The 21148-nt window shown below is 47.6% G+C and overlaps 2 protein-coding genes across 9 annotated transcripts in view; both read right to left on the reverse strand.

Moving 5' to 3' along the window:
- The window catches only part of LOC131101427 (myocyte-specific enhancer factor 2D homolog), a 21254-nt gene extending 13469 nt beyond the window's left edge, over window positions 1-7785 (reverse strand). The window contains exons 1-5 of one of the 7 annotated variants that reach the window (XM_078791814.1): window positions 7749-7785; window positions 4822-4899; window positions 4609-4731; window positions 4278-4436; window positions 3556-3672 (exon numbers count right to left, since the gene is read on the reverse strand). The gene's annotated coding sequence lies outside the window, so the exon portion shown is untranslated. Of the gene's footprint in view, window positions 1-1674; window positions 1943-3555; window positions 3673-4277; window positions 4437-4608; window positions 4732-4821; window positions 4900-7748 lie in introns of those variants that run through there. The other 6 variants (XM_058046567.2, XM_058046565.2, XM_058046570.2 and 3 more) reach the window with 6 other exon arrangements.
- On the reverse strand, window positions 7676-19531 carry LOC131102303 (brevican core protein-like). 2 transcript variants are annotated; one of them, XM_078791813.1, is made up of 16 exons: window positions 19373-19530; window positions 16358-16437; window positions 15928-16281; window positions 15681-15855; window positions 15485-15612; window positions 15132-15425; window positions 14612-14932; window positions 14258-14515; window positions 12742-14183; window positions 11694-12531; window positions 9835-9942; window positions 9591-9749; window positions 9428-9510; window positions 8973-9117; window positions 8624-8806; window positions 7676-8546 (listed from the first exon to the last, which is right to left on the reverse strand). In XM_078791813.1, exons 1-16 carry the CDS (start codon window positions 19390-19392, stop codon window positions 8425-8427), a joined length of 4710 nt encoding a protein of 1569 aa, XP_078647939.1. In that variant the 5' UTR covers window positions 19393-19530; the 3' UTR covers window positions 7676-8424. The 2 variants fall into 2 exon arrangements, with proteins under 2 accessions (XP_078647939.1, XP_078647938.1); XM_078791812.1 differs by having other exon boundaries at window positions 11694-14183; window positions 19373-19531.
- Between the last annotated feature and the right edge of the window lie 1617 nt (window positions 19532-21148).

Here is a 21148-nt window from a genome sequence, read left to right on the forward strand (position 1 = left end):
CCTGATTCCAAACGTCAACTATGACAGGATAGACATTCAACCAGACCAATACAGGTAAATATTCCTGATTCCAAACGTCATCTATGACAGGATAGACATTCAACCAGAGCAATACGGGTAAATATTCCTGATTCCAAACGTCATCTATGACAGGATAGACATTCAACCAGACCAATACAGGTAAATATTCCTGATTCCAAACGTCAACTATGACAGGATAGACATTCAACCAGACCAATACAGGTAAATATTCCTGATTCCAAACATCATCTATGACAGGATAGACATTCAACCAGACCAATACGGGTAAATATTCCTGATTCCAAACGTCATCTATGACAGGATAGACATTCAACCAGACCAATACGGGTAAATATTCCTGATTCCAAACGTCAACTATGACAGGATAGACATTCAACCAGACCAATACAGGTAAATATTCCTGATTCCAAACGTCATCTATGACAGGATAGACATTCAACCAGACCAATACGGGTAAATATTCCTGATTCCAAACGTCATCTATGACAGGATAGACATTCAACCAGACCAATACAGGTAAATATTCCTGATTCCAAACGTCAACTATGACAGGATAGACATTCAACCAGACCAATACGGGTAAATATTCCTGATTCCAAACGTCATCTATGACAGGATAGACATTCAACCAGAGCAATACAGGTAAATATTCCTGATTCCAAACGTCAACTATGACAGGATAGACATTCAACCAGACCAATACGGGTAAATATTCCTGATTCCAAACGTCATCTATGACAGGATAGACATTCAACCAGAGCAATACAGGTAAATATTCCTGATTCCAAACGTCATCTATGACAGGATAGACATTCAACCAGAGCAATACAGGTAAATATTCCTGATTCCAAACGTCAACTATGACAGGATAGACATTCAACCAGAGCAATACAGGTAAATATTCCTGATTCCAAACGTCATCTATGACAGGATAGACATTCAACCAGAGCAATACAGGTAAATATTCCTGATTCCAAACGTCAACTATGACAGGATAGACATTCAACCAGACCAATACGGGTAAATATTCCTGATTTTTCCCCCTGAGAAACCTCAAGGGCATCAATGCAGCTGGATGAGCTGTGGCCAAAATGCGTTTCCGTGTGCAAGCCAAGAAGAGACGTTATTTGGTATTTGGTGGGAGACGTGAGGTGTAAAGGGTCTGGTGTAGACCCAGCGGGTCTGCTCCTTGGGTCCTTTGACGGATGGGAGCCAAGCAGGCCCGCTGGCGCCAGGCAGGTATCACATACACACACGCAGTGTGCTTTTTGACAGCAGCTGGGAAGCTTACTAACCGTGTAAATCGGTCCACAGCACAGTAACATGGCGTTTAAGGCGAATGTTAGTAAAAAGGCCAGTCACTGGAGTGAAGCCATTAGACATTAGTCTTGGTAAGGAGCCCGGTCGACAGCCATTACCTTCCTCACCACTCGGCTGGCTGAGCATTAGCACGCACTACTTTACTTCGAATCACAAACCATTTCCATCGACATTACAACAGTATTTTGTTGCCAATTGCGCGTTTATATATCGTTCATGTTGTTAAAGATTAAAATTGGTTGAAATCATCAAGCAAGCCCCGGTGTCGGGGGAGGGGGGGGGGTCAGGAAGGAAATGTATCACTCCACTTACCCTGAAATATAGGAAATATAGCCGAGAAAAAAACCCAAAGATACGTCTGCCAACGCCGGTTCCGAGTGATATACTTCTCAATAAATAACCATCGACTAAATTACGCTAAAGTGGCGTCTCGGTCTGAAAGAATCCGCGACATTTTATTCCATTTCATTTTTGAAGTCACTATACTGTCCACCAAGGCGATACAGTGAAGCCAGCGTACGAGCTACGTCATTGACATCAGACTGTGAGTGGCACATCCACGAGCCAATGGGAAGCCGAGGTGTACGCCGGTTTGCCCTATCGACTTGCATTACGCCACGATGGGCCGGTTCACAGGGAGAGGACATGACTGAGGTGACGGCCATGTTGTGTGCCTTAGTGTTTGTATCCCTCCGCCACACAGTATTTACCTTTTGCATTATTTTTGCATGTGGGCAAAATGTCAGTCTAACCCGGCCGTGCGGGGCTGGACGCCGCTAGCTCATTTGTTTGCCATGGCTGTTACACAACACATCTACGGACGCTTCTCAAGACTTGAACGGTGGGCATTTGACGTCCAAATTGTCCCTGTCAACGCCACCAGGCGTTCTAGACGCATCATAACACTGCACTAAGTGGACATTTAAGACTAATCGGTTGTTCATCCTTTGCTACAGCAGCCACATTTACTAACACAATACTACAAACAATAAAATAACCACAATTTAAAGTTGAAAAGAGAAAACAATACAATATTTATTAATACTACCGATGCCTGCGTATGTTGTGCAACGAGATCATAAATGTAAGTGTGCAAATGTGTAAGAGATGCAGTACAGGCTTGTATAGGCCGGTATAGCTATACGTCACACTAGCTACATCACTCTTTGTTACAAAGTACAACAACAGTAAGTAAGTTTACATACAAGGAGATCAGCACAATAAAAACATACATAGGCATAATATACAAAAATACGTTTATCTAATGCCACGTCTGTGTGTTCTGAAGGTTGTGATCCAAACACAAGCATAAAACAACCTTTTTTGCATGGCCTGGGAGACCACTAGGGGGCGCCACCACCTTCACTAAGCATCTTCATCACACCAATTCGTGCTACTAGTCATGATTAAACTAATGCTGCTGTATTCCTATATGAAAAAAAAACACACTTCGCACCGTCGAAGTCGCTGTTTTACACACTTTGGCCAGGTGAGGGCGGTAAACAGCCCAACAGTATTTCAAGCAATGCACGAATCGTCCACACGATGGTAGCATTGTGCTGAATGAAACCCACACTCGTTTATTTCTCTTTGACGAACGTGATTAACGTACACATATTAACGTGATAGTAGCTGAGTCAGCAAGCTTTCAGGTCTGGATATACACACACCACATCTACTTCAAATGAGATACATTACCCTTTCAATGATTTAGATATGGCTGCATCTGAGAGGAATAAGCAACATTGCTCCTTCATTCTCACGTACTGTACCGGATATAACATATATCTTGTATATATTTAAGATATATAAGAACACAACATCTGCATGATTGACTAACCTGCAAAGTTAGGCAAAGTAATAGTGTGTGTATGGACCTCTATAAATGTGTATGGACCTGTATATGTGCCTATGTACCTGTATGTGTATGTATGTACCTGTGTATGTACCTGTATGTGTGTGTATGTACCTGTGTATGTACCTGTATGTGTGTGTATGTACCTATGTATGTACCTGTATGTGTGTGTATGTACCTGTGTATGTACCTGTATGTGTGTGTATGTACCTGTGTATGTACCTGTATGTGTGTGTATGTACCTATGTATGTACCTGTATGTGTGTGTATGTACCTGTGTATGTACCTGTATGTGTGTGTATGTACCTATGTATGTACCTGTATGTGTGTGTATGTACCTGTGTGAGGAGGTGATTTGCATCCTTGGTGGGATTTCCCCGATCGTTGACGTGGTCTAGACAGACATGATGTGGCCAGGTCAAACTTTCTTGCGTGCGAATGTCACAGCGGCGTGTCTGCACACACACATACACACACATACACACACACACAGATTGTGATTATGATGCTAATTAGGGCAAGACGTCTCCTTCGTATATGTCAGGGGTCGGCAACCTTTACTATGAAAAGAGCCATTTTACCCAATGCCCACTGAAGAAAAATAGCCTGGAGCCGCAAAACATATAGTATGTTTAAAACAACATTGGAGGGAATTTGGGGGTATCAAAGTAGTTCAGATAAGAAAAGACGAGTTGGAGTACTCTTGCTAGTTTTGGAGATAAACTTACATAAATGTATGTGTAAACTACTGTAAACGTAAAAACAAGTTCCCATGCCGCTGTTTTTAAATTATCTCGAATTTATTTTTTAGATTTGTAGGTAAGTATTACTTGTTTTTCTTCATGTACTGAACTGGATAGCAGTCAGAACTCACTCAGGATGCATTCATGGTCTCAGACAAAGTTGGATTTTTTAAAACTCATTACAAAAGACGTGCATTTTCCCCACTTGGGTGTTAAAAATATTCAAGCATCGCAAAGGGAGCCACAATAAAGAGGCTGAAGAGCCACATGCGGCTCTGGAGCCGCAGGTTGCTGACCCCTGGTATATGTCCACCCACCTAGGTGTCCACATGTGCAATCAGACTTGGCCGTGTGTTGTTGAGAAGTTATGTCCACCAACAGATCTTAGTGAAAACTGCCGTTTTTTGGGAGGAAACGATGGACGAAGGTGATGGCAGGATAAAGAAATCCAGCTAAATGATGGTTTCATGCACACCCTGTAAAAATGAAACTTTTACAGGAAGAACTTTGGCTTTTCCTGCCTAGTATCAAACGTCTGGCAGGAGGAGGAAGAGGACACGTGGGCGTGGCCTGAAACAGCATATATGATTTTGGACAAACGAGGTGTCGGTGCACTCTGAGAGAGACCACCACAGGATGACGTCTTACCCCGGGGGGCCGGAGAGGGGGGCGGATGGTGCGTGCGGTCTGGATGGATGGGATTTCCAGACCAGGCTGGTGGAGGCTCTCATCTCACAGTAAGATTTTTTCCTTTTCTACGTTTTGTCTCTGCTGGGGGCCGACGGCGCGTGTCCAAGCATGCAGACAATAAACATAAACACTTTCTAAGCTCACAAAAGAAAACCAATGAGTAAATACCACCTTCTTGCAAAAGGAGCAGTTAGTGATGTCACGCTTCCTTCCATCCATCCATCCATCCCGTCTCATCCCCCTTTCTGGCTAAAAGAGGACAAATACAAGCAATCAGTGATTTAGTAACAGTAACATGTTTTCCTTCTTCCCCCATCGCAGGTGGAGTGCGTGCGTGTGTGTGTGTGTGTGTGTGTGTGCGTGCCGGGGCCCGAGGGGTTGTCTGTTACCTTTGGTTATCTAGCTGTGTGAGTGGCGTACATTCTTCATAAAGCTACATAACCAAAAGTAACAAGAATCCCATCCCATTGCGTGCCTCCACCACTCCAGCTAACGAAGAGGATGCTGCGCGTCAGGAAAGGCGGGACAGGAAGACGTACTTGAATGCGGAAGGTGGACTTGGCGACTCACAACTGCTGCCCATCTCTCTTCAAAACAACGTAGAACAGATACACAAGGCGATGCACCGTGGGACAGTCAGACATCGATAGTGAGAGGGCCTCCTTGGTACTCCTGTGTGAGGCTTATTTTGGGGGGGGGGGGGGCTCAGACAAGCCACACATTGTCCTCCCCGATGTGCGGCGGCCGTGGAGGGAGCAGGGGTCCGCGGGCGGGCTTAACCCAAACGGATGTCCCTGATTCATGGACACCATGTAACCAGGGGGACGATCAATAAGGAATGATATGGACTTCCCACAGTCCGGTCTGAAGGTTCATGGTGAACTAGATGTTGACTTTGGACTCCAGTCAGTGGTTTTCTATGCAGCTATGCAAGCTGTACACTGGTTACTCTAAAGTATGAGTTGACTTGGTATGCTCCATAACGCTTCGTTCCTTTGAGGTGAACAAAGCGTGGTTGACCTCTTGGCCTCCTTTTAGGAGAGGTCAGAGGTCAGGGCTCATTGCTAAAAGGGTCGCCGGGAAGTCGATCATGAGGTGGAAGTGTGTCGCCCGTGGTGGCAGAAAGAAGTCCGCGTACTCGTACTGCTGAGCCGGGAATGTGTGGGAATGCTGGGAGTCATCTACTCCCCCTCCGACTGTCTGCCGGCCGCCACTGAAGGTTTCCCACAAAGCTGAGAGAGCGATGGCCCAACAATATCCAGACGAGGACACAAAACACGGGTGCAGAAATCAGCCGTGAGGACGTGACGGCACGCTGGAGGGTTTGACTTCATTAGACGCACAAAAAGCCCGGGTCACACGGAGCAGACACAAAGAAAAAGGAGAGACGGAGGAGGCCCTTCAAACACTGTGGGTGGGAGGGCTGGTGTGGGAGGGCTGGTGTGGGAAAGTGTTCACGAGACGTCTGGACGCATGTCTGTGTGTCTGGGTATGCTTGAACGGAATAGGACGGGTATAAAAAGGCAAACAAGAAGCTGCAGTAAGGGTCATCAGGACCAGCAGCCCAACTGAATGAAGAACCGATGATCAGTGGCCCCCGGGTCACACGTTAAGGAACAATCATCATTGCTATGCTTGTCCTGGCTAAAAGCTTCCAGTGGGGACCAATCCCCGTAGGGCTGATAGAGGGGGGGGGGGTCTAGTTGTCCATGGGTTCCAACTTACATACTCCATAACATACTCCTCTGCTGGGTATATTCATTGGAATCAAATAAGTAACTCCTTCCTGCACTTCACGCCAGTCTAAGGTGGTTTTCACGTGCCAGAGACCTGCCTTTAACGTCATCAATTAGCGAGACACGCGCCCTTTGCTCAAAAGAGGAACTCCACAAGGGCTCGTTCCCCTCCGACCTCTTGACCTCCAGGTCGCAGGCCACAATGCTCACCCCCCCCCCCCAATATGGAGCCGTGTCATCCGGGACCTCCGAACTCAGCAGCATTGAAGGCCTGAGAAGCCTTTGCTGCACATCCACCCACCGGGGGCCGCGTTGGGATCCGGGAGACGCACTAATGGGGTGCGCTCCGAGATGGCTGACTGCCTTGCTCAGAGGCGTGCCGCCTGCAGTTGTTACTAGGTGTTGTGTTTAAAAGCGGCGTAGTTGAGAATGAAAAATGTCCTTACTAAAACACAACCCATACTCACAGACCAACAGAATCAGTAGGGAAATAGGATAAGATGCTACCAAAATAGCATCTTATTAGTCCAATGTGGAACACAAGGCAAACAAAGACGCTCGTCAATAAAAACATGAAAAGAAAAAAAGAGTTTGAGTTTTTTGGCAATAAAAAGAACTGTAATTGACCACTGGTATTTGTTGTTTGTATTCATGTTGTGGGGTTTAAAAATCTGGTGTTTTTATTGACCAATTTTTATTGATTGAAGCTGGGAGTTCATTGTGGGTGCATGTGGAAAGTAAAACGAAGGAAGACCTGTCGCCCATCACAATTTGCACCCCTGGCAGGCAAAGCGAGGTAATTGTTGTGTTTTGATACTGGTTTAAAGGGAATGCTAAATTATAATTAACATACACTGCTAGCTTATAGTCCTATTTTAACCTGAACCATAATAAATTACATTATATGTTTTACTTTCACTGTATTATTGATGCCAAGGGCAGCTACCTTGAAAGCGCCGTGAAACGCACACGTGCAGCATGTGACAACACGCCACCATCTTGTTGGCCGTAAAAGCACTTCCGCATATCGTGACGCAATGCCGCCATCTTGTGGCGACAATTCTGCCAACCTGGTGACGAAACCTTATTTTACACTTTCTTCGGAAGTGGTATCACGTTGAAATTAACATAAAAAAGAAAACAACCGATAACCGAAAGGACAAATGCCGCCCCTGACAATCTTGGTGAAACATGGCTGCCATGTTGGCTGTTAATTGCCGTAAATACACACACACAAATATAATACAATTCAAAACATTTGTAGTCTTCTTCACAAACATAACCCAACAATAAATCTGAATAATAATGCCAACAACGACGGCATCATGGCTCAGTCTGCCAGACAAAAAGTTTGTCACTTACCACTTTTGTACTTTCATGTTGAGCACGTCATTTGCTACTTGCTTCCAGGTGTGGGACTTCCGCCTTGGGTCGCAAAAGGGCATAGCACATGCGCACTCGACACAAGTGAGTCATGTGACCACAATTGGCGCCTTTAACAGCATGCATCCATCCATCCACTTTCTATGCCATTTATCCTCAGCACTCCAATGAAAGAGCAAGTTATTCTTTGCTCTGTTCTACAAAACTTTATTACAACATAAAGCTGACCAACAAAACCCCCTCTGCACATTTGTGGAACACGTGCAGGTTCTTTTGGAGGGAAAGCGGGAATGTTACGTGAGCAGCTGGGATGGATGATAATGAAGACATGAGCATGGATGGATGATAATGAAGACGTGAGCAGCTGGGATGGATGATAATGAAGACATGAGCATGGATGGATGATAATGAAGACGTGAGCAGCTGAGATGGATGATAATGAAGACATGAGCATGGATGGATGATAATGAAGACGTGAGCAGCTGGGATGGATGATAATGAAGACGTGAGCATGGATGGATGACAATGAAGACGTGACCACCATTCGGCCAAAAAAACCATAACCTGAAGGCTTTGACACATGAGAGAATGAGAGAATGGGTAAAGGGCTATTTTTCACCTTGTCAAGGTAAAAGAGCAGACGGTATGGGGAGTTTTAAAACTTGATGTCCCAGTAAAGTGGCGGCTGTGTGGTGGGTTCAAATCCGTCTTGAAGAGCGGCCAAACTTCCATCGGTCGACGATGCCATGTCCGTGTCCGGGTTCAGACCTCCATGCTCTGGAAGGAGACGCGTGTAGTCACTCATCTGTAGGACTTGGACTAGGACTTAGTGATAAAAAACTCTCTGCTCTCACCCGGGATGCACTGAACTTGGGGCGTCTCCCACCTGCCCCCAGAGAGACACCTGACCAGAGGGTTCAGTCTCTGCTGGAAGCCCCGAGAGCAGTGGTAACGAACGACGGCATCCGTCTCGTAGCGCTGGCGAGGCTTTCCAAACGTGGATGCGTTCCTGACCTTAGGTGGGGGGCCGCATGAGGCTGTGGAAAGGTTCAAAGGCGTTAAGAGTGTTAAGAGAGCAGAGCGGCCATGCGTAATGGCGTGGTAGCCTATGAACGCCACACGAGGGCGCCAAAGGGTCAGGTATTGTGCGGGTCTGCCCAGAGAGAAAGATGGAGGATGTGTGTATTGTACTGCTGGACGCACAGGTGCCTTTCTTGCAGGTGTAGGCCAGGTGGTAGTTGCAGGGAACGTCGCTCCAGCGGCCGTCGTCGTGCCACACCATCACCACGCAGTCTTCCCCGGACAGGAAGTAGCTGTCAGGCTGCCCTCTGTACCAGTTCTCATACAACTGCATAGAAAGAGCGAAGGACTTGGATGATTGACAACCAATCAAATAGTTTAACCAACACAACCATAACATACACTCAGTTTAGCTTCTGTCATTTCAGGCGCAATGAAATGGTTTCCCTTGCACTGGTGCCTTCAATGGCACCAGTTAGTAGTCAATGGACTACTAATATTTTCCAAATGGCTGAATTTGGTGAGGCCACCGTGAGCGCCTGCCAGTTTCTCTTGGTCAGCGTGCGGCCAATCACGTAACATGTACTAAGGCGCAGGTGTGACATCATACTGTATGTAGAAGTGGAGCAGCCACTCACCAAAGGGTTGCCATCAGACCAGCGGAAGTCCTTCTCAATGGTCTTATCGTTCAAGCCGGTCCACTGGTATTCTTTGTAGTTATCTGCGGATGACAGGGCAACACGCTACGGCAATGCTCACCGAGGCAAAGGGGGGTCAGAGGTTACAGAGAAGTGGTCCTACTGTTGATGTAGGCCTGCTCCTCGGGGGTCATGATGGAGACCAGATGCGCCCCCTGCATGCGGCAGTGCTGCTCGGCCACCTCCCAGCTCAGACGCTGGCCAAAGTGTCGGTAGCAGAAGCCGTGAAACTTGTCCCAGCCCGGCTCGCAGCGTTCCAGGTCTGGAGGCATCAACAGGAGACGTCTTTGTTTGCGGCCGGCTGTGAGCGCATGAGAGCCGCCGCCGTTTTTATTCCACAAGCTCACCCTTGTCGCAGAGGTCTCCTCCATAGGTCGGCAAACACAGGCACCCCGCCCGGCCGGCCCGTTCCATGCAGGTACCCCCGTTGAGGCAGGGGTCATGGAGGCAAGCGTCTGGAACACAGCGGGTTGGAAAAAGTCAAGCGAGGTTGGGAGTTGAGATCCACGAGGATCCCAAACCTCCTCCGGTCCGCTTGACGACATCACATCAATACATATGGATATTCATTAGGAGTATTCATGGCGCAGATCAAGGAGTGCCACCTCTGATGTTGCTTCGTAAAGAAGCATCCATTAACCCATTTTCTATACCGGAGTGCTGGAGCCTATCCCACCCTGGACTGGTGGCCAGCCTGTATATTTGCTTTTGCCAAATATATCATCATAAATGATTAAATGATGTACTATTACTCCAAAAGATGTGTGGTATTCAGACACAGAACGTCTCCTCCCATTTGGTGTGGAAGTGGTAAGTTTCCTGCGATGATCCTGTGGTGGAAATAAGTAATAACAGGAGGGTAAATGTGACTCCCGGGGGGGTCATTTCATGTCCATGGCTTTAATAACGGTAAAGTTTGGTTATAGAAATTCATAACAGGTCGGTTTCCTTTGCTCCAACTTGGAAAATGTTGCATTTATTAATCACAAATCTTACTTTATGGAAATTGAGAGAGTGGACAAGAAAAGATATCTCTCTTTGACCACACGGTCATTTATTAACAAGTACTGTACAAGTACTGCTATTAATAGCCAGCGTGCCCAACAGCAGCACGGCAGACGGAACAAGCTTGAGTTTCACACCAGCAGCCCAGGAGCACAACCAACATTGACAGCGCATGCAGAGGTAGATAAAGCAAATGCAGCTAGTGGCATTAGCACGGTGGCTACACCCACAAAGACGTAGACTTTTGTAGACCACTTGCGCCTAAGCTTACACCTAAGCTAAGAAATAGGCCGCAGCCCAGGACTAGGACTCCCTCACAACATTCACGAAGCTTCTTCTCAACGCTTTGTGCTCTCACTGCAACTGGAAACTAAAGTTGGGACAAGGATGGCATGAAAAGACATTCGACATACAATCAGAATGAAGTACAGTATGATGAGTCCTAACATATGGAAATACAAGTCATATGCAGTATTGCAGTAATGACACAAACCATGGAGACATTAGCTTACATGACATTACCGTCAGCCATGACATGTCCCATATGATACAGTGAGGGGTAAGGTTCCCCTCCCATCCCATGTGGAAGTGGTACATTTTTGTCCTATTAAGTTTAGAAGAAATAAATTCAAGGCTAACTGGTTATTTTGCTAGCTAGCATCTTGAGTCTCTGCAGCGTAGTCAAAGGGTGACTATAGGGGTGTTATTTCATGTCTACGAGGCTCTAATAATGTCAAAACCCATACTTAGAAAGTCAGAAACTGTTTTTCTACGCTGCAACTATGAAAACATTCCGTTTATTGCCATGGAATCCGGCATTGATTTATCCCGGCCAGGTCGGGAGCCAATGAGCGCTACCAAGGAGGGACGACAGCATCGCTTCAGCCGTTACTTGCAGATGCAGCGAGATCAGAAGACAAACATGACCACAGTAGTACATTCCAGTACTTCACAGAAGTCAGTGGATAGAGAGGAAGACAAGACCCGAAACAAGACAGGACAGTTAGTACGTCAAGTGGACTGGTCCTTACTGGGACGACAAGAAGGGACCGAGTGTTTGGAGGACAAGATGGTGGAGTCAAAAGTGAAAAATAGAAGGAGGCAGGCCGGGGCAGAAGACAAGAAGAGGGGTGGGGGGGGGGGGTTTAGTGCATCACAACCAAGGAGAAGAAGAGCAAAGTGAGGCTAACTTTAGCATTACCTGCTAGTCTTACTTTACCGCCCACAGCTGCCCTCTCATTGGTCAAAACATGGTGGGTGGGAGCCTGGGTGGGGCTAACGCCACCATCCATCCTTGTCACCTTGTGAGGCTGCCATGTCCAGTGGAGGACTTTGGGCACGGAGGTGGTCGGGCTCCAAGTGCGTCTGGACCACCGTGTTGTTGTCCGGATGGCGGCCATCTTGGTGGCCTCTGTAACGGAGGGTGACAGTGGTAGTGATGTGGAAGAGCCGGCTGAGGATCTGGTGCTGATTTCCAGATCCTTAAGAGACTCTTGGGGTCCGCTTGTGGTGGTCAGCAGAGCCCAGCTTGATGATTTGGAATTGAGAGGAAAGACGGTGATCTCCTGGTCAAAGTCCGGCCCGGTGGAAGTGTCATCGTCTGGGCTCGTCACCTCGCTAAATGTGGGGGTGACGCTAGCCCCCTCCTCCGAGCGGGGGAGATCTTCCTCTTCAAAGGGACGAGTAACAAAATGTCTCAAGACTGGGGCGAGTTTAGCATCTTCAGAAACTACTGTGGCCTCCTCTTCATAAGATGATGTTATGCTATCTGCTGCTTCAGCGTTAGCAGGAACGTTAGCCTCCTCGTCATATCTTTGTGTTACCTTAGCAAGGTTTAGCATAGCTTTATCTTCATCTTCATATGCTGGTGTTCTGCTAGCTACTTCTTCAAAGTTAGCAGAAACGTTAGCCTCCTCTTCATATCTTTGTGTTACCTTTGGAAGGTTTAGCATAGCTTTATCTTCTTCTTCATATGCTGGTGTTCTGCTAGCTACTTCAACGTTAGCCTCCTCTTCATATCTTTGTGTTATTTTAGCAAGGTTTAGCATAGCTTTATCTTCTTCATATGCTGGTGTTTTGGTAGCTTCTTCAGAGTTAGCAGAAACGTTAGCCTCCTCTTCATATCTTTGTGTTACCTTAGGAAGGTTTAGCATAGCTTTATCTTCTTCATATGCTGGTGTTTTGGTAGCTTCTTCAGAGTTAGCAGAAACGTTAGCCTCCTCTTCATATCTTTGTGTTACTTTAGCAAGGTTTAGCATAGCTTTATCTTCATCTTCATATGCTGGTGTTCTGCTAGCTACTTCAACGTTAGCCTCCTCTTCATGTCTTTGTGTTATTTTAGCAAGGTTTAGCATAGCTTTATCTTCATATGCTAATGTTGTGGTAGCTACCTCTTCAGAGTTAGCAGACATATTAGCCTCCTCTTCATATCTTTGTGTTACGTTAGCAAGGTTTAGCATAGCTTTATCTTCATATGCTAATGTTTTGGTAGCTACTTCTTCAGAGTTAGCAGACACGTTAGCCTCCTCTTCATATCTTTGTGTTACTTTAGCAAAGTTTAGCATAGCTTTATCTTCCTCTTCATATGCTGGTGTTGTGGTAGCTACTTCTTCAGAGTTAGCAGACACGTTAGCCTCCTCTTCATATCTTTGTGTTACTTTAGCAAGGTTTAGCATAGCTTTATCGTCATCTTCATACGCTGGTGTTTTGGTAGCTACTTCTTCAGAGTTAGCAGACACGTTAGCCTCCTCTTCATATCTTTGTGTTACTTTATATACTGTTTGAAAATTCAGAATAGCTTTGGTCTCCTCTTGCAATATAGGCGTAATGTCAGATCTTTCTTCAGGTGTTAGCGTACTTTTAGCCTGCTGTTGAAGTACAGGTGTTACAGTATCTTCTTCTTTTGGGTTTAAAGTAAGTGCAGCTTCTTTAAATGAAAGTGTAGCATTAGCATTAGCCTTAGCCTCTTTGAATATTGGGGTCATTTCACTTCCTTCTTTGGGGGTCAGCATATCTTGGGTGCCCATGTCAAGTATCGCTGTTGTTGCAGCTACTTCTTTTGGGTTTCCTGGACCATCACCGTCTTCAAATATTAACGTTGCAGTAGATGCATTTGGCTCCCATTCAGAGTGTGGTGTAACTTCTTGGGGGTGTAAGGTGACCCTAATTTCTTCTTCTTCATTACCAAAAGCTTTGCTGGGTCTAAAACTCTGTGCAAACATTGGGACAACCTTAACTTCTTGAATGGTCGCATTCTCTGTAGCTTCCTCACCAGTGTCCTCCTCGATATGCTCGTTAGTCCGTCCTGAAGCTACGTCAGGCTCAAGTCCGCTTGCCTCCTCATAACTGGCCGTGGACATGTGACCTGACGGCTGGTAGAGCGCTGTGATGAAGTCAGGAGGCCTCTCCGGAGCTTCGGTGGTAGGAGAGCTTGCTGTAAAAGGGATGGTCCTGGTGGGAAGAAGCCGCCTTTCAAAGCTATCTAAGGTGTCTTCCCATTCCAGGCTTGTGCTTCCCTCCGCTAGGAGATCATCCGAGGCAGGACTGTGCAAATGCTTGGATCTAGATGCGGTGGTTGGGTGTGGGACACGTGTGAACAACTCTGGAGGAGGACTGCCAGTTGACGCAGGAGGTGTCCGGTGGGTGGTGGACTTCGGAATGAACTTGAAGACTGTGACTTCCTGGTGATTTTCTGAAAGGAAAGCATCCTTTTTAAAGGTCGAATCACGGGATCAACATGCCCACACATGGAATGACAGTTTGTACCTTGAGAAGTATCCCCAGATCCACTCATCGGGATCCACGATGATGTCAGATCTGCAGGGGGTTCAGTGGTTTGTACTGCAGGTTCCCCTTTCTCCGCTTGCTTCACCGCATGTGCGGGGTCTAAAGTGACGGGGGGAGCTTCCAGGATCTCCTCTGGAGTCTGGTACATCTCGGTGCTGTGAAAAGCTAAGTTGGTTTCCGGGACTGGCTTTGCCCTGGCTAACGGCTCTGAGCTCTCTTTGGTGATGGTTTCGGTTTCTGTCAGATTGGGAGGATGGGTGTCATTAGACTCGGGGAACCTTTGTGAGCTTAGGACTTCAGTAAAGTTGTATGGATCTGTACTTTGGGTAGTACCGTTTATGAGTCCTGCAGTACGCTGGGAATCATAGTTTGTTTCTGGAGAAGGTGAAGTGAGGTCGACATTGGCTGTGGTGTTCAAGGGGTTCTCTGCCGTGTCAGACAGAAACCTGGGATGCTCGTCTACTTCATTTTCTTTAGCGGGAGGGAAGAGGGGGATAGTTTCAAGCACGCTCTGAACCTCTCGTTCTACTTGCTCCGAGTTTTGGCTGAGCTGCAGTTCTTTGTCTTCTAGCCGTAGAATGACAACGTCTTGGTCTAGGCTCCCAGGCTCGGGGGTGGTGATGTCCACGGTGGAATCAGTTCTCTCATTCGTAGCTGGAACCAAAAAAAAATCATCAAAGACCAAATAATACGTGCTGTATAAATACAGGGAAATACTCCACCAAAGTACCGTGGACCCAAAGAACTAGAAGACGAGGCATACCAAATGGACCTTTGGTTTTTGTTAGGTTAGCTTAGATTAGTTTGAGGTTGTTTCTCTGGCATTGAACCGTCGGGCATCCGATGTGCGCACCTTTAAAACAATACGCATCAAAAGGGCTGGAAGGTTCTGGGAAGACAGTCTGGTTGCTGAAGCGGTACAGGGTCTTGATGCCGGCCTCGGAGCCTCCACATCGCTCTCTTGGGGTCCTGATGGGGTAGCGCACGCTGCCGTCCGACAGCCAGCCGGGGCTGCAGTGGTCCAGACCTTCACTCCACGCCATGTACAGCTGTGCCGTGGAGGCCAGCTGGGCTCCTGCGGCTCGGCAGTACGACCGCGCCCCCTGGAAGGACAGCTGCTGGGGGACGGGGTGATGGAACACCTCCCCTGGAATGAAAAACTCCTTTTACTCTTGCTTTCTTCTTCCGTCTTGCAAGATGTCATACCATCCATTTGTTCCACATAACAGTACACGTCATATCGATCCTCTGCGTTCATTCGCCCGTAATTCCTCACGCCGGGTTGGCCGTCCATGTCCCCGTAGCAGGCTTCACGAGGGTTTTGGATAGGGTACCTGGTACAGCAGCGGAAAGAATGAGCGAACATCTTGGTGATTCCCGTGTTGGCCAGCATCCATCATACCTGACAGTCTGGTCTTCCATCCAGCCCGCGTCACACTGCTCATAGCCGTCAAAGTAAGCCGCCTGCAGCTGGCTCCCGCTTGCAATTTGGGCCCCGATGGCCTGGCAAGCCGCCCGGGCCCGGTGGAATGAAAGGGAATATCGACCCATGGCGTCCCGGTAGTGGAACACGACACCTGCACGCAAACACGCACATGGCGTGTCATTCCAGAACGGACGGAAGCAACCTGCATCTTTCACTCCGGTACCTTTGACCTTGAGTTGGACAAGATCGCTGGCATCCTCCAGGCCCTGCTGCACCTCACAACGATAGTGACCCGAGTCACTGGAGCGTACACCCAGCATCCGCAGTGACACGTCCCCGGGGGAGGAAGAGTTGCTGAGCAAATCCACACGACCTCGGTACGCCTCGTTTACTTTCACCCTGTCGCCCCGCGCCACCAAGATTTGTGTCTCCAGCACCTCGGACACCAGTGTCCATTTCACCCGCGGCAGCATGCCAGGCGTGGAGGACGCCAAGCAGGGCAGGACGATGGATCTGCCCAGCTGGGCCACAAGGACACCCGAGTGGGGAATGTTCACTTGGAGAGAAGGGACGTGGTCTGCAAAGAACAACCAGGACAACGTCCATTTTCCACAACGACACAATTAGTGTGTGAACGGCCGAGGTGTACTCACCGTACGCAGATGGAGTTGGGGTGGGAAGGGCCAGACAGAGGTGACAAACTACACCCAGGAGCGGGACAAGCAGGGCATGTCTGTGGGACAAGGAGACAAAGAGTCCCATCAGGAACGCTAGCAAAGGACATAAAACACATTATTTCTCCTTCACGGGTTCCAATTTCACACATTTTAAAACCTAAGAAGGCGTCACTCCGGACAGTCCCGCTTCCCAAAATGATTTGTTGAGAGCAGTCTGGTGAGAAATCCTCGGCGGTGATCCAATTTCACGTCATGGCTCGGACAAATGATGTATAAATGTAGTATTTCTACTTTTTCTTTGCTAAGCTATGTATAAAATGAGGGTACAGTCGTGCTCCTTAGCATTACAGCTCCAGACACAGCACACCCGGCGTTGCCAGCACCGTTCGCTAAAAGCGTCCATTCCAGCATCAGGGCTCACGTTTGGACAACACGCTACTGTGGCACCTCTGACACTCCCACTATCCTCCTGGAAGAAGAGGGTGTGATGGACAGATGAGAAATAACTAGTGTGGAAGTGTGGACCAGCCCTGAATCCCAAAGAGCTCAAATAAACACGCTGACATAGCAAGAAAAGGGAAGAAGATAGGTGATGTATTCCACGGCCGCCTTCGCCGCCTTGGAAAAGTACCGTGACGGAACATCACGGCCCACAGCGGGAGTCACTGACCGATGGCTGCAGCGGGAAGACCAAACTGAAGTCATGAGGCTCTGCCTTCTCCAGACCGCCAGCCATCGGTGGCATGCAGCCGCCCGGCCCTGCCATTAAGCCCCCGGGCAGCTGAGTGGGGCCGTATGCTGACCTTGATGGTAGAAGACACCAACCGTTACATACAGTACTAATCAGAACAATAACACGGCTACTGACCCACCACAAGCTAAAACTCAACTCTGAACCTCCTGCGTCACTTCCTGTCTTCTGTCCGCACGCCACTAAGGTCCTTTGGGAACACATTTTTTCACATATTTTCTCTGATTATATGTACTACATTGGGTAATACTAGACCATGGTATACCTAATACGAGGTATACTAGGTATACCTAATACTAGGTATACTAGGTATACCTAATACTAGGTATACTAGGTATACCTAATACTAGGTATACTATGGTATAAAAAGTCATGCTTTCAAAACCACTCCATATTTGCACCATAGGGTTTCCACAATAAGAGAGGACATAGGCTCCAGCATGCCCCAGTGGCCCCCATTGAGGATAAGCGGCATGGAAAACAGATGGATGGACTGAAGTCCAACATGTGGAAATATTAGGTCACTTCCTGTGTTATTCCTTGCAGTCGATACCGGAGTTCCATGTGGTGAATCTCAGACCAGCCCACGCCTAGGTAACACGTGTTAGGGTGACTATAGGGGTGTTATTTCATGTCTGGAGCTCTCTAATCATGTTTTAAAAGTGTATGTAGAAAATATTGACTCCTACTTTGCGGAAATGTACGTATCTGGGTGGAGTCTGTGAGCAAACAGCGATGAAGAAGGGAGGACTGCATCAGCAGAGGAAAGTCGAGCTAGATGTGTGATTGGTGGACCAGCTGGACTCAAACGTAATTGTGGTGCTTGGTGGTTGTGTGAAGAATCTCCATGATCTATTCTAGGAAGCACGTGACATGCAGCGTGGTCAAAGAGAGATGATCGGCGCAGCCCCTCTAACTAAGTTGTGCGCCGGGCCTGAAAGGAGTTCTTTGAAGGCCGAGTGTGTTTCCAGGCCAGCTGGGTGGGCTGTGAGCTGCCATCACTATTAGTATGCTCCACCACAAAAGCAGAAGAAAGCCCACGGAGCAGCGGGACAGCTGTGCACTGTGCCGCCCGTACAAAAAGCTCTAAAGCCTCCGGGGGGGGGGGGAATTAAAGGAGGGACACTGGCACACTTGCTCTTTTTTTCCTTGCTCGTCTTTTCACTGGTTCTCTTTAGTTCTAAAGAGTGAAAGAATGGCTGTGGTCTCCTCTCTGCTTCCAGATATTGTCCAAGGCCTGCGGTGCCTTCATTGCATCACTTTCACTCTGAGGCACCAAAAGCCTGTCCCAGGCACCACCGTGGTATTTTGGCAGGAGGGGGAGACTGATTACAGCTTTGGGCAAACAAGGAACCGTCCAATAAGGGCTAGAAGTCAATGTAGGTACTACTTAGAGTACTACTTATAGGACATGCTTGATATCAGGATCAACTTTACTGCTCTTTAACACGCCTGTCACCCAAACACTAAGACACCGTGCTACTGCTCTTTAACACGCCAATCACCCATAGGACACCATGCTAGCGTTATGTCACAGCATCACTTGTCATCACCATCACCACAAAGGTAGTCCTAGGAGGACCAGAGCACACCAAGAGCCAGAAGGTCCCTCACCAGGGTGCGGCAGGCAGCTATGAAAAGGTACCAAACTGTGGAGCTGTGCAGGACAATGCCTCCTTTCACCCATGACCCATATAAATATATATATAATCAGCAATTTGTATTATTTGCAACTTATGTTTTTAACTTTTAGAAGATCAGTAAACTTTGATGAAACGATAAAGTTGCAAATGAAAAAATATAGATACATACATATATGAAAATAACACGTTGAAGCATAAGTCATGCTTTCACTTTCACTTTCCCTTGACTAACATGTGACCTGAGGCCACCATCAGAAGGAAGCATCACTCCACTCCAGCTCCTTATCTCATATTCACATACCTGGCCATTAGCTGGGGTGGGGGGTAGGGGAGGAGGGGTTAAGACCTTGCATGACCTCTCTGCCCCCCTGCAGGGCAACATTTGAAGCCCAAACGCAGCAGCACTTTGCAGGCTGTTGGAAGGAGAGGAAAGTGTCCATTGCTCCACGGCAATGGAAGGCAATAGGCCAAGCACCGAGGACAGGAAGTTGATATGGAGAGCAAATAGGACGTGGGAAGTTAGACGTCCATCCTTGGAAGCAGAGGTTGCAGCATGACCAGCATCTACCAGGACAACAATAAAGATCAAAATCCTACCCGAGTCTTTCCCGCAGCATCTTGTTGAAAAGTGTCCACTTGGCTCCTCACTGCAGTGCGACTGTCCTCTGGGGGGGAAGAGCGTCTCCGGTTGCACAGCCTCCGGTTGCACAGCCTCGCAGCTTCTCGTCCGAAGCACTCGGCGGGTCCGGGGAGAGCCAAGGAGTTCAAAGTCAAGGCACAAATCCCGAACTGCCCACTTTGGGATGGACATGGCGCATGCCTGACACGGCACGGAGTGGGGGGGGGGGGGTTATGACGTATATATTTCTTTCTAAATCATGCCTAATGTAGAAGCCTGGACTTACCTCAGCATTAAACAAGTATCATTTAATCATTTGATGACCCGGGGGAGTAGAAAAAAACGGAAGGCTTTCCCAGCAGCGTCAAAGTGGGCAGTACCTCACCTATCCAGCAGATGGCACTGTGTTGGGGGGCTTCACGTTTCTACATGTCAATTAAAGTTTGTTTTTTTCCATTGTGATGATTTATCAGGATTTATGGATGATGGGTCTGCCAAGACAACAGCTGACTTTAAAAGTAACTTCTGCCTAGCAACAAACAGCTGGTTCATCTCATTGGAGGCGACCGCTTGGTAGGAGTGTTCGCTTGCAAAAACGTACAATATGTCAGTAAATTCACTTAACTTTGAACATTTTAGTACTCTTTACACTTTAGTACTAGTACGTAGTGTAAAGTCACCAACATAGCTGGCATTCTACTGTCAAATGTTACCATTCCTTCCCATTCCTTAGTAACTGAAACAAAAGACGGTAGTTTTCCGGTTATCAAACCTTGACCAAACTTTGACATGATGATTGCATCATCGGCTGTAGAGCATCAGGAACGGGTGCCAAAGGTCCGCACCCGGGACCTGCGCTGAATGGGGCTTTGTGGTGCACACCTGAGGAATCTAACACCCCTTTTCTCAAATACCAGACGTAACGGGACACACTCCTTCCAGGACATTCAACCTTTGGCCGGACCAGGTGACTTCCAGGGATCGTCAAGATTTTTCTGGAAAAATGGAGATCAGCCTTAATGTTTTAGTTCAGCACTGGTTTTGGCCTTGGAACTGGCGTCTTTCACACTGACCTTACCTGAGGCACTTGATTGGATGTTGGGTTGGGGTCTTTTGTGACCTCCCGGATGAGTCGTGGTTGCACTCTTGGGGTTGCTTGGGTTGGCGGACCACTCCTGGGAAGGTTGACCACCCTTCCATGTGTATGCCATTTGTGGATGATGGCTCTCGCTGTGGTTGGCTGGAGTCCCGGAGCTTTCCAAATGGCTTCATGAGCTTTTCCACACCGATTGCCCCCGAGTTGAGATCTATCATGTTTACCCACAGGGAGCCGGGTAGCTTTGGATTTTTTTCCCTTGATAATAAAAAGTTCATTTAAAAACAGTTTGGTTGTATTGTCATTGACTGATATTTACATCCGTTTGATGATCTGAAACAACACAAACTAATAAGAACTCAGGAAGGGGGCAAAGACTTTCTCACGACTGTACTCTGTAGTCTTATAGCAAGGTAGCCTTCCTCTCCATTAACATCAAGAGGAGTTGGGATGGCAGCATCCTTAAGAGGACGTAATAAATACTTACTCCTGCAAGCAGCCTCTCATCACACGCCACGCTTGGAACAAACAGTTGGACGTGCATGCAAAAGATGTCTGACATTTTCCAGGCCGGCCATCAAACCAGGCTATGATTACAATGTTGGCCAGCTGAGATGATGAAGTCACCGTCGTCAACCAAAGCAGCCGTTTGAGCCTT

This window comes from Doryrhamphus excisus, linkage group LG7 (assembly GCF_037039965.1).
Source record: "Doryrhamphus excisus strain RoL-2023G ecotype Guam linkage group LG7, RoL_Dexc_Guam_v1.1, whole genome shotgun sequence".
NCBI lineage: Eukaryota > Metazoa > Chordata > Actinopteri > Syngnathiformes > Syngnathidae > Doryrhamphus > Doryrhamphus excisus.